Source organism: Tachypleus tridentatus, chromosome 13 (genome assembly GCF_004210375.1).
Source record: "Tachypleus tridentatus isolate NWPU-2018 chromosome 13, ASM421037v1, whole genome shotgun sequence".
In the NCBI taxonomy this organism is placed as follows: Eukaryota; Metazoa; Arthropoda; class Merostomata; order Xiphosura; family Limulidae; genus Tachypleus; species Tachypleus tridentatus.
In genome coordinates, this window is record NC_134837.1 from 95,644,583 (window position 1) to 95,657,652 (window position 13,070).

The 13,070-nt window shown below is 33.7% G+C and overlaps 1 protein-coding gene across 3 annotated transcripts in view; it reads left to right on the top strand.

Annotated features, from left to right (window-relative positions):
* The window catches only part of LOC143238425 (uncharacterized), a 42,051-nt gene that overhangs the window by 9,951 nt on the left and 19,030 nt on the right, over positions 1–13,070 (top strand). For all 3 annotated transcript variants that reach the window (XM_076478649.1, XM_076478650.1, XM_076478648.1), the window contains exons 4-9: positions 757–908; positions 1,969–2,136; positions 3,021–3,282; positions 3,511–3,654; positions 8,195–8,323; positions 12,664–12,847. In XM_076478649.1, the coding sequence (XP_076334764.1) occupies positions 757–908; positions 1,969–2,136; positions 3,021–3,282; positions 3,511–3,654; positions 8,195–8,323; positions 12,664–12,847 (1,039 nt within the window). The remainder of the gene's footprint in view (positions 1–756; positions 909–1,968; positions 2,137–3,020; positions 3,283–3,510; positions 3,655–8,194; positions 8,324–12,663; positions 12,848–13,070) is intronic.

The following is a 13,070-nucleotide window of genomic DNA, read 5'->3' on the forward strand; positions in this document are numbered from 1 at the left end:
GTCGTAAAGATAGAGTTCTAGAAAATTAATGTATTTCACTCGTTCAACTAGATACAAGATCACCATGAAATCTAAAACTATAACAACGTCATTCATATAAAATCTTATTACAACACATCTTTGAAAGAGATACTGTCAGCTGAAAAGTTGAGTATTTATTTGCTGGTGATAACTGAAAATATATTCTTATATCTTGAAATAAGGTTTTAGAAATATTTCTTCATTTCTAAAAATGTTCATGCGTTTCGCAGCAACAACCTTCGGCGATAAAAAAGCTGGATTCATTCAAAATAATTTATTTGTTACTAGCATCTTATATAAATTGCGTTTTAGTTCTGAGATGCTGAATCGGTTTCATCAATATTCAAACAAGAAATATTGTCTGACTTTGAAAGTTTGGATATAAGTAGAGAAAAATGTTTCGTGAGTCAATGATTTAGAATCCTTCAGACTTATTTTTACTTGTCAAACTTTCAAAGTCCTGTGTATAAAGTGTATCTACGTTAGCCTAACGGTAGTCTTTTTAAGCAATGCTATACAACAAAATGAGGATGCTGTCGCTTACGTAACACAACTGGTAAGTTGTGAAAGATAGCCACCTAGTTTTTTCATACTCCAGTTTAAATAATCATTTTATAAATGAGTTTGATTATTTATTAAATATTATTAAAGGTTAATTTAATAAATACGTATGCCAGCGGCAACAGAAAAGAGAAACGTTCACTTATACTTGTCGTTTGACTTGCATTCATCCAGAAACCCCCCTTACGCTGTCGACCACACTTCGCCACCCTCGTCATGTCATCATGGCTCTAATTAACGGAGGAGCGCGACTGGACTTCACAACTCCAGATGGACGGACTGCTTTACATCGGGCTGTGGAAGCAAATAATATCGAGGCGCTTAAAGTAAGTTGTTTCGCGTGCTGCCAAAACACAAACTGTACTTATATAATTTGAAACTGAGTCTAGAATTTGTAACCTGTTGATTTGCGGTTTTAGGTTTGTTATATAGTTGAAGGTTGATACGTAGAATTTCTTATAACAAATTAGTAAATTATTTTTTACTTTTTTCTGTTTTCTAATAGTGAATAATTTTATTTTAAGATTATAGATTAGTTGAAATCTTTTGAAAGTAGTTGTTTTTTCAAGCTGCTGCCCTCCAGTGGCTCAGCGGTAAAGATAAAAGCTTATAACATTACAAAACGGGTTTCGATACCATAGTGGGCACAGCACAGACAACACTTTGTGTAAATTTGTGTCTAACACCAAACGAACAAAGTCAAGTTGGTGTTGTGATGTTTACCACACTTTTAATAGCAAACGAAACATTCGAAAGACCCATTCAAAAAAGTTTACCAATTTCAGGACTGCTTTAATAGTAAACTTTTATTTTGAGCACAAAATTACATAATGAACTATATATGCTCAATTCAACGCAGGAATTGGATCCCTGATTTGAACATAGTAACCTTATAATATTACCTCTAAAGCACCAAACAAAGTACTAAAGGCAAGTTTTAGTTATTTTCTAGGATTTTTCTGAAGACTGACAGCTGTGTGTTAAGACAATGTAACATAGCGCTTCGTTTCGTGTATTTTACAATCGTTGTAAATGTTTTCAAAACATCTGTTTTAGTTTTTCTGCGACGTGCTAACCGTAAGCTGGTCTTTATTATAAGGGCTGTAACTTGCCAGTTAGAAGTACTTATAAGCTGTATTAGTCATAAACCCTTACATTTATTCACAGTAATCAACATTGCCAGCTCTGAGCCTTCATTTATTAGGAAAACCTTTTTTTTTTCGTTATTTTAATTATCATTCTATCCTCAAAAAAAAAAAAACACTTCGCGTAGTATACATTGTGGAAAAACAATAATTTACTCACAACAAAGTTTTATTGCTATTTTTTAAAGAAAGCAATGAGTATATTTGGAAAGCTTTCTACTTGTTCCATATTCTATGGTAGACTCTGTTGGATCTGGGTGCTTCTCCTAATTACAAGGACAACCGAAAACTAACCCCTCTTTATTATTCCGTTGTATATGACGGTGACCACCAACTGACCGAGTTACTTCTGTATGAACACGCTGTTCTTGGGACAGCCGATCTCCAAGGTTGGCAGGAGATTCATCAGGTTTGTTTCAAAGCTTGTATTCGTAAGAAAAAAGATGTTAAAAGTGGATAAATCAATAAACATATTACTCAAAACAGTTTTTAAAAACATTTTAGCAATTTATTGGCAGGACACTTTATTCACTCGACTTATCTGGGTGAAAATTGTTTTAAAAATACTTATTTATTAAGTATAATACTTTAGTTGAAACCGAATACCTAAACAATTGTAAAAATAGACGTTCCAGAAAGCCCTTTCATAGTGAATATTTTGTACGGTATTTGTGATTATTAATCTGAATTATGTCTTATATGACAAAAGAGTTACATGCCAGGTGAAAAACCCGTAAGACTTACGTGTAGCCCTATTTAATTTAGAACTGTTGAACAAAAGAAGAAAAACCAGTCAGCAGCACCAGCCGCCTAGTTTGCGGCTACTCCTAACCGAATAGCAAAATGGACTGCCACAGCCAAAACATCGCACGTTTTCGTCAGTATATCACGGATCAAACCTTGGACCTTCCAATACACAGCTTAGCATGTTAATCTGGCTGTCATAACGAAGATGATTTAAGCGTATGAATTATAAAAACGACTTCACAACAGTTTTTCTATTGTAGAAACAAGTGTTTATATACGTGTGTTTTGCTTGTATATAATTATTACACACTATTTGATCACTACTTTTTATGTTGTGATTGAATGAAGAACGAACCCTCCATTCATTCCATACTTTCTCTAAAACAGAATAATACATATACTGTTTTATGATTTTATACGGTTTATTAAAAGAGTAACTAATACACAGTTACTAGCTATCCCTATAAACTCATAATGGAGCAAGAGTTTTACACATTAAGAAAAATGTAAATTCGAGATGTAAACAACCAGTTTCGTTCTGTTCAGGCTTGTAAACATGGCAGAGTCCAGCACTTGGAACTCTTGTTGTTTTACGGTGCTGATCTCAACTGTCAGAATGCGAGTGGGAACACTGCGCTGCACATCTGTGCAGTGAACGATCAGCAAGAATGTGCTAGAGTGCTGCTTTTTCGTGGTGTTGATAAAGAAGCCCTAAACTACGCCAATCAAGACCCCTATCAGGTTGCTGTGATAGCAAGTAACCTCCATCTTGCAGAGTTGATCAAGAACCACAAGGCGGATGATGTTAGTGAGTACTTTAAAGTAAATTTTAGTAATTTAGCTGATATTCATCACGGTTATTAGACTATTTGAATATTGAATTGTTGTTTTGGTTCAAGTTGCTTTATACTGTTGTAGTGTATCATTCATAATGGACAAACTTGAATACTTGTTGTTTTTTAAATTAATGCTCAAAGAACTAAAGATTTATTAGAGCAGATCAGGGAGTAAATATGATCACCTTTTGTTCAAATAGTCCCTTACAGAGATATTCCTCGTTTTAACCCACGACGACGGCCCAGCAGTACCGTGGTACGTACAACTACAGATAACAGAAGTGTTGCAGGTGCTAAGCCTTCATCAGAAGCTGCTACTGAAGAAACAGTAGGAGAACCAAAAAGTGAGTTGGATTTAAGAGTTCCTTAAAAATAAGATTATATTTCATTCTAGTTAATTTCTCATATGAAGTGCCGGCCACGAGCTTATAAGTTAGCGCGACCGGTGCGTCAATACAGGGCTAATAGTTCACGTCCTGTTGCCGTAAAATCAGCTCTAAATTTTAGGACCGTGAATACACTACCAGTTCAATAGTAAAATTCCAGACACAGTCTAAAAGTTGACAGTGTAATCTACTTGTTATAAATGAAGAAATGCAAATATTTTTTTGTAGTTTTGCTGAAAATCCTAAGAAAACAAACAAATAAAATATTGAGGTAAAATAATAATAATTGGAAGACATCACTGACATCTGCATAAAATGTTTTGTGTGGATAAAAGCCACTTCTTATCAGAATAATATCCTGAAGTTGGTATGGCACAGGCTTTGTAATACGCCAGAAGGTGTCATATTAGGTTGGAATTTATTCCCTCAGGAGTATAATTTGCAATTAATTAACAGATGTCATTAAGAGATTAAAGACGTGCAAGTTCATTCTGAAATGTCCAACCAGAACGCAAAGACCCGATATTTATCTTGATAAAGTAACTGTTCTTCACATCTTTGTTCTGTAGCCCTAGTTTAATGGATTGTTGTATTATCTTCTTCAAAGATCCTTTTCCTTCCATGATGTAAGTTCAACACTTTAGACTGTGGATAATCGGCAATTATTGTGTGGTACATTTTGAATTGTTTTCTTTTTTTTACTTCATCTTTCGAAAGAAATCAAAGGAAACCATCCCTGCCATAATATTGTCCCTTACCTCCTTAGACGACTATAAGCAACTTCAATACCTTGTTGGAAAGAAGGGACAAATGATCAGTGTTTCATATAGTTGTTGTTTGTTTCACGTTTCAACTTGAAACGAATTATCAAACTGGGTAACAAACTTTTAGTATGAACTACATGTTCACTGTTTGCCCACCAGATGTAACTAATTTCACGTTTGTGTCTGATATTAGCAGTTTTTGTTTGATTTTTACAATAGTTTTCGGCTACTGCAACATATTTTGTTATGACCCTCCCGTGTGATGTTTGAAGATAGAATCCTCACCAACTGGGACACAGTCAGGTATCTGTTGCTTTTCACAAGCCTTGTCTATTGAAGATCTTCTCGGTCTGTCGCCATCAGCTGGATGGCCAAAATTTTCTCAAAACAAGAACGCATTTGTTTTCTATTGCCACTGCTGATAGATTTTGATGTTTTCGAAAAGAGGTAAATGTAACAGCAATTGATAATAATGATCTGACTACGTGAACACCCACTATGACGCTATACAGTTAAAAAGAACTTTGATCTTACCATTTTTTCGACGAGAATAGCCGTGACAAGACCATGTTGTTTGTTCTATACAAAACCCATGCGATCGTTTACCACATAGGACAATCAGTTTATTTAACATATGCAAATAAATGGAGTATTATGTAAGCGCGGGTATTTTAAAGAGGGGTTTATAAACTGATCAGTGATATTGGTGCACATGTCATTTATCAAAATGTAAGCATTTTATATCAAACTGATCACGTGTATTCATTAAATATGTTGCTAAGATAATGTGAAAAGCTAGAAAACAACAGCACTCTGGTTCTTAATTGTTTGCGAATGCTAAAATAAATGAGTCGTTTCAATATAGAACTATCGATTTAGGGCGTATTATCTTCGTACATTTAATAAATAACATTTAATTTAATTTAGAATCGATTTTCACAACTATTTCGAAGCTTACTTTTTGTTTTGTTTCTTAAGCCACCAAATAAATTTACTCGCCCAAAAGTGAGTTTGAGAAAGAAGGATTTAAAAAATACGACGTTTTTTTCAATACGCTTTCTTCGTTTCTTTTAGTTTTTCTTTGTTCAAAAACTACTGACAGAAGTTACACTTTGTTATATTCTTTGATTCATATTCCTTAGTATACGAACACTGAACTTGAATACAGTTAACGCTTATTATGGTATGTTTTTTTGGCAAGGCTGAAATTCTCACAAAAACGTAGAGATACTGGGCATATTGAAGTGGACCTGTTCTTGAAAAAGGAAAAATCTATATGTAAAGAAAACGACAAAGCAGCTCAAATAAGTCCAGATATTAGTACCGTGTTAAAAAATAAGTTCCGGTGCTAAGTACCGGTGAGTGCCGGCAGAATGTTTCCCCTGCTTTTTTCGACTATTAAAGCGCTTTTCATGAGAGTAACATCTAGGTTGAACAGTCATCAGTAATTTAGAACTGCTGAATAGAGAGAGGGCAGCTAGTCATTGTCACGCGCAGCACAATTGGGTTTTGCGATACGCCCAGCCCAATTACTTTAATTCGATTTACTTTCAAGTAAATATTCGAATATTTTCAGGTGAATTGTTTATGTCGATCTTCGCGTTCTTTTTCACTAAATGTTTATTGATGTAATTTAATGTAAGTATGAATGTTATAGAGTTGTGAGTTTTTTTGGCACCTGATTTGAACATTTTCTACACGTAAACTAATGTTAAAAAGCAATAAGTGTAAAGTTTATTTTAGGGTCTTCCACTCATATGTTTATCGATTATAACTTACTTTAATGCTCTAAGAAGTAGAAAACGTAATAACAAGTTTCATTTAGTACGACAAATGGCTTTTGAGCTTCTGAACATATTTATAAATTTCTTAAAGCAATAGGCTCAAGCTTCAACTTTTAATCTGAAAAAGTAATTAGCCTACATTTTGAAATTTGGTTTTATGAAGTTTCATTTAAGTCATAAAATTAGTAATGTATGTCCAAAGTACAAGAAAAAAGATTTTTCACGATTCCACCTGAATGAATCGTTTCGTAGGGAAATTAATATCAGTGGTGTATATAAATTTTTTTCGTTAGGAAATCTGTTAAGTCGCGTGCGTCTACTAATGGCTCGCTGGTAAGCTTTAGGGTTTATATCGCTAGCTGTCGGTGGTCGGTACCCACAGTTCGCATATCGCAGTTAGCCCAGTTTGTAGTTTTGTACACACGATAACAAAACAAACAAATTAAACTGAATATGATAAATTTCAAACATACAGGACGTTTAATTTTGCTTATTTATGGTGTAATCTCTGCACTGAGCTCCATAAGGGTTTATTTGTTCGTATTTTAGCGCATAGCTACACAATGTGTTATCTGCATTCTGTCCACTGAAGGAAATCGAGCCCCGAATTTTAGCATTGAAATTTTGTAAGTTTAGAAGTAACCCGCCGGGGGAGTACATACAAGTTATCTGAGTTATTTGTATGGATAATCATTCGTAACTTAATTTTAAACTTATAGACAAGAGGGAAGAATAAACGTCAATAGTATTCACTAGTATTGGGCTTTTCTTGCCCTACTGAATGGTGGTATCTGACGTCACTCTTACAGTACAGCAGATATTTGATCCTAATTATTCCGTAAATAAACGCATTTTATAATCACAATAAACTACTTTTGCTTAACCTGTAGTCGAATTTTTTTAGTTGATAAATAGTATATAAAATATTGTACTGTTCATAATTTTAGTTAAATATATATGTGTGCGTGTGTTTGGATTTTTTCCTTTTTCAGAAATAATATCTTTGTGACAAATTTTGTTAAAAGTTTTCCTGTTAACAATAAATATGTATAAAACAGGACTGTTTTTATTTATTTATTTTATATTTCATAACGTTCACACTATGTTTTATTTATTTTAGGTTCTACCTTTTTTTTTTCAGAAACGTTTGTTTTGAATGAAAGTATTTTGAGAAATGCTATTCGAAATTTTGTGACTCCAGTTTCAGTACTTTTATCTGGTATTAAAGGAAATCTTTATACATTCAAAACATCCCAAGTTTTAATTATCGTTTGTAGATTTTGTTTTATTTTTGGTTTCTATTCTTTAGCCAATGATTCATTTTATAGTGTTAGATGTATAGAAGGCAACCAAGGTCTTGCATTCTTTATATATTATTATGCCACCCCAAGTAAGTAGCTCTTATTAGTTCATAATAAACAAGTATTAGTAACTACAATATCTTTAAATAAAAAAATAAACTTTTCAAATATTTTAATTAATAATTTCAAGCCTTCATAAAAATAGTAAATCGAAGTTCCGCAAAAATGTATGTGATAGTTTAGATAGTTAAAATTTTTAACATCACATCATAGGATATGTTGTATTAAACAAACTGAAAATATCAAGTAAATGTTATACTTCGTACGACCTCGTTATTTTTTAACGGTTCTAGGTATTATTAGTAATAGTTTACAGTTGAAGGAATAACTTGCAACTAGCGAACGCTTAAAATGAGATGTTATGTTCAACCAGATAACTGGGCCAATAAATTAGAGAGTGTATTATGTATTCTGCTGAAATGAAAATGAGATTTGTCAAATGCGGTGTTACATCCAAAACCTTGTTCAAGTGAACTCAGTAATTTATTAATCATATCTTTCTTTTTACTTACTTTTATATACATGAAATTATTATTTTAACTAAATTGATTTAACTAATAATCCAGTTAATTGTTATTTTTGAGGACAGATAACGCTACAAATGAAACGGAAGTGTCTGAGAGGAACATTCATCCTGGTGCAACCTGTGTGTGTGTTCAGAGTTATTCAGCAGGAAGTCCTGGACATCTTCCTCTTAATAGCGGTGATTATGTTGAAGGTATTTAATGTTTATTAAAATAAATAAATATAATTAATGTTTTGGTGTGCGGGTGTGTGTGTGCTACTAACATCGTTGAAGTAAACATATTTGCCTCTTAAATCCTTAGTTATGTTCTAAAATTAATTCTGTTTCAGTTTTTGAAAGACGTTCTTCCCTATAACCTACTGAAGCTAACTTAGCCTAACACCCAAGTTTCTGCTTCAGTAACTCTAATATCTACAGACACGAAATCTTATAAAGTGTTTTTAAATGTTGGAACGAAGCGTACGCAGTCAAACCGCAGATGTTATGAGGCGAATCATACTTGCCTTCTCTTTACGTCCTTTTTAAGTATTATTGCACTACTGACAAATTGAGAATACACACACTTCAGTTGAGTTAAGCATCGTTATTCACTGATAAATTGAATATGTTCTCACCTCAGGTGATTCAATTATCAGTGTACTACTGACAAATTGAGAATACACACACTTCAGTTGAGTTAAGCATCGTTATTCACTGATAAATTGAATATGTTCTCACCTCAGGTGATTCAATTATCAGTGTACTACTGACAAACTGAGAATACACACACTTCAGATGAGTTAAGGATCGTTATTCACTGATAAATTGAATATGTTCTCACCTCAGGTGATTCAATTATCAGTGTACTACTGACAAACTGAGAATACACACACTTCAGATGAGTTAAGGATCGTTATTCACTGATAAATTGAATATGTTCTCACCTCAGGTGATTCAATTACCAGTGTACTACTGACAAACTAAATATGCAAATACTTCGTTGCTAAAGAAACACCTAAAGAAAGGAAAATTTTCTATTTTAGGGTTAAATTTGTAATTATAAAAACAGTTACAAGAATACCTTTATAGAATTTTATTTTAAGAACTGGATATCTATAGACATGTGGATACATTTGAAAGAATAATTGTGATTATTCTTAATATCCAAAATTTCCACATTTTATTCATTTTTGTAATGTTTATAGAATTGAGTTGTTTTTAGTTATTGCCTCACTTCCGACCAATTTATTCGTTTTTGTTGTGTCTCAAGATAAACATCTTACGGCTAATGTTTTTATACACATTTAAGCAAACGATTATTGGAATTATAAGAGCAAAGCTGGCAAAGTATCTTACAGGAATCTAGAATTTGGTGGAGGCTCGTACGTTTAATTTTGAGTATAACAACTCATCCTGTCTCTGAACCTCAATCACATGGAGTGCTTGTTAAAAGTTATATACTCTGGGTGCATCTATTGATATATATTCACAGAAATTTTTCCGAGAGTGGGGTAAAGTCTAAACCAGAGTAATATATAGATATATATTAAATGATTAAACAATCATTTTTTCCATGAGGGCAGGTGCCTCCCTCCACCTGCAAACACTCAGGCGTATTCAATTTTTCGAAGCTCGAGACGAAAAATACGGAAAGAACAATAAAACTTAAATGCCTTTAAAACATGAAATGAACATGGAAAAGATTTTTATAACTAAAATTAAATCTTTTAGACAGTTTTATAAGGAACTACGCGTTTTTTTTCACATCAAGAGTGTCCAGAGGGCCTGGGAGGAAAGCCTATATATAATGCCTTGCCTCTTGATGTATGGGGGGAAGGGGGCTTAATGCTTGCTGCCTGAGTCTCGTAATAGCTGTCGACGGCCCTGAGGGTGGCCACACAGACGTCTCAAATATACATCTTAGAGAGTGCACTAGCACTCTTTATGGACCTAATGACATCCGCTGTTGCTGTAATACATAAATTCGATTGAAGTTTATACTCCAACAGCTACCATAACGCTGATACGAAGATCCGTGTTTTGAGTTAAACCAACTTCCTACTTTGATCCGTAAGATACTTGTGCAGCCAATTATAATCAATTAATTAGTCATGTGAAACTTTGTAAAAGAATAGTAAGAGCTAGCTATTGAAAGCGGGCAACAGAAAGTACCCTTAGCGCCATCACTTTCGCCGCTACCTCTTACTACAAAGTTACCCTGCCCATCGTACAGTGTATACGTGTTTTAAGTGTACACACATCAAGCTCTTTAAACGTATACAAAACGTTTCATGATTTAATAATGACTACTTTAATAACATGTTATGTTATAAATAAACTGTGTGAAAGTTAGGATTTTTGTGTTATTTATCATAGCATCCACCAGCAGATGTTTTTAAGTTCATAATCTGGATAGAGGACGGGTACATCAGTTTTGGTGCATATATGCATATATACGTGTGACAGATGCGTCCTAAGCTTTGGGGAGAGGCTGGAGACAGACTTTAAAGCTAGAATTAAGTAGCCGTAATGCCATAGAGCTTTTACTTACATGGTTTATCTAAGATATATAATGAAACAACGTGGTGTTTTGTTTTCTTTTTTAAATTCGAACTTCATAAAAATGTACAGAAATTTGGTTTTAAAAAAAATACAGTTAGTTCCTCTATTTCCTTTAAGTGTGTCAGTAACTATGAGTGAAGATCTCTTTATTTCTCCTGATTACAATTTATCAAGGATCGATTCCTTTACGTTGTGTTTCTATGGCGAGGAATACAAGAAAATATGTTTACTCAACATCTAAACAGAATATATTACAAATAATTGGTATTGTGTTATAACTAAAGTAAAGACTACAGACCTTAGAAAAACATAATAATACATTTCACTATTCATAAGAGCTGTTTGTTAATATTCACTTCCAATCAGAATGGGGCCTGGCATGGCCTAGCGCGTAAGGTGTGCGACTCGTAATTCGCGGGTTCGCGCCCGCGTCGCACCAAACATGCTCGCCCTCCCAGCCGTGGGAGCGTTATAAGGTGACGGTCAATCCCACTATTCGTTGGTAAAAGAGTAGCCCAAGAGTTGGCGGTGGGTGGTGATGATTAGCTGCCTTCCCTCTAGTCTTACACTGCTAAATTAGGGACGGCTAGCACAGATAGCCCTCGAGTAGCTTTGTGCGAAATTCCAAAACAAACAAACAAACCAATCAGAATATTTTAAATTACAATTTAGAACAAAGCTAAAACTCAAGCAAATTAAATATTATCTTTTTAGTGATAAAGATTACTATGTATTGTTTCATCAGTTGGGTATCCTAGCTGTTAATGCTGTTAAACCCAAAAACATCTTACTAGGTTTGGCCACCTATAAGAGATCTGGGTTAGTCCTAAGTTCATATATTAAGCTAGTAATACAAAACAATCTTATAATAACAGTATTATAATAATAAACAATTAAAAACGATAAAACCAGAAACATTACACATTCTGAACGATACTGTTATTAAGAAAGTAACATTAGTCTTAAACACTGTCGTAGATTTAATGTGAGAATACCATAGACTGGGCGGATTTTATAGTGTACCTAAAATTACAACGTTTTCTACGATATTCGTACTGCAGTAATTCACGTTGTGTGTTTGTGAATTTGTTTATCTGCTCTCGAACTTCTCTAACAATTTTGAATATAGCAGAATCAAACTTAACAGGCAGATTCGAGGTTGCCAAGGGTGTTAAAACGAGACCAGAGAGCCAGTCAGTCATGATAAGGGTCTAGCAGTAGTAGGTCGCCAGGGTCGCTAAACTCTACTTTGGAATCGGACTTTGTGTTTCTGGCCGATTTCTGTGGCGCCGTGTTTGAAACTATGTTCACACCCAAACTCACCAGCAAACGGGACCAAATGCGGTACACGTGCTCAGGTACCACGTGCGGAAGTTCTAAAAGGACATATTTTCGGACACAGACCAACAGGCTGCTGCAGAAGTAAATGAAAATAATGAAAGAATTTGTTCTGAAGAACATTGAAACTTGTGTGTTTCATGAGGGGAGTGAGATATGCTAGTTGTCTGTAACTTAGTCAGAAACACTAATCTGACTCAAGAAATATGTTTTAAAAACCTGCTATTCTTAGTCCAGGTTTTATCGTGCAAGTAGTAATGTAACTGTCACATATTTATAAATACACTCTAACGAATTGGTTTAGCAATATATATATATAGCAACATATTGATTCAGCAACATACAGTACATATAACAATATACTAATTCAACAATACATATATATATATGTATATATAAACAAGTCCATTTCATTATATACACAGTTGAAGTTTCGAATTATTTATTGTTTGGATACTGATACAACAATTATGTTGTTATTGAACCTTAGAGTTTAGGCTAAATAATTATAACTGCAAACTAATAATATAATTAATTAAAAGAACCACATAACTAAAGTACGGAAAACAACATTTTTATACGAAGTAAAAAAAGAAGATAAAATTTTATTATCTTTTTTTTTCTATAATTATCTACTAAATTGTTCTGTTTAGTGGTCGGGATCTCTGATTGTGGGTTACTAGAAGGTCGATTAGCCAATGGCCAAGAAGGATTTTTTCCTTCATCTTGTGTGCGAGAAATTAAAGCAAGGACAGAAAATTCGGCTACCAGACAACATCTTGGTGGACGAGACCTGCCTCTCAGAAGAGTTAACTCCATGCCTAGAAAATGGAAAATGTGGGTTTAAAAGTGATATTTTTTGTGTAAGTTAGTAGATGGTTTACAGCAGCAATATGTGTTTCTTTTTCTTTCTACAATAAGATGTACAGGTAATCATTTAATGCAATATTTGTGCCATAACTACATTATTAGTACATGATATATTTCTTTAGCGAACTTAATTTTATGTTAGATATCTTAGCTATTAGAACGATTTAACAAATTCCTAAAAAGCAGTGCT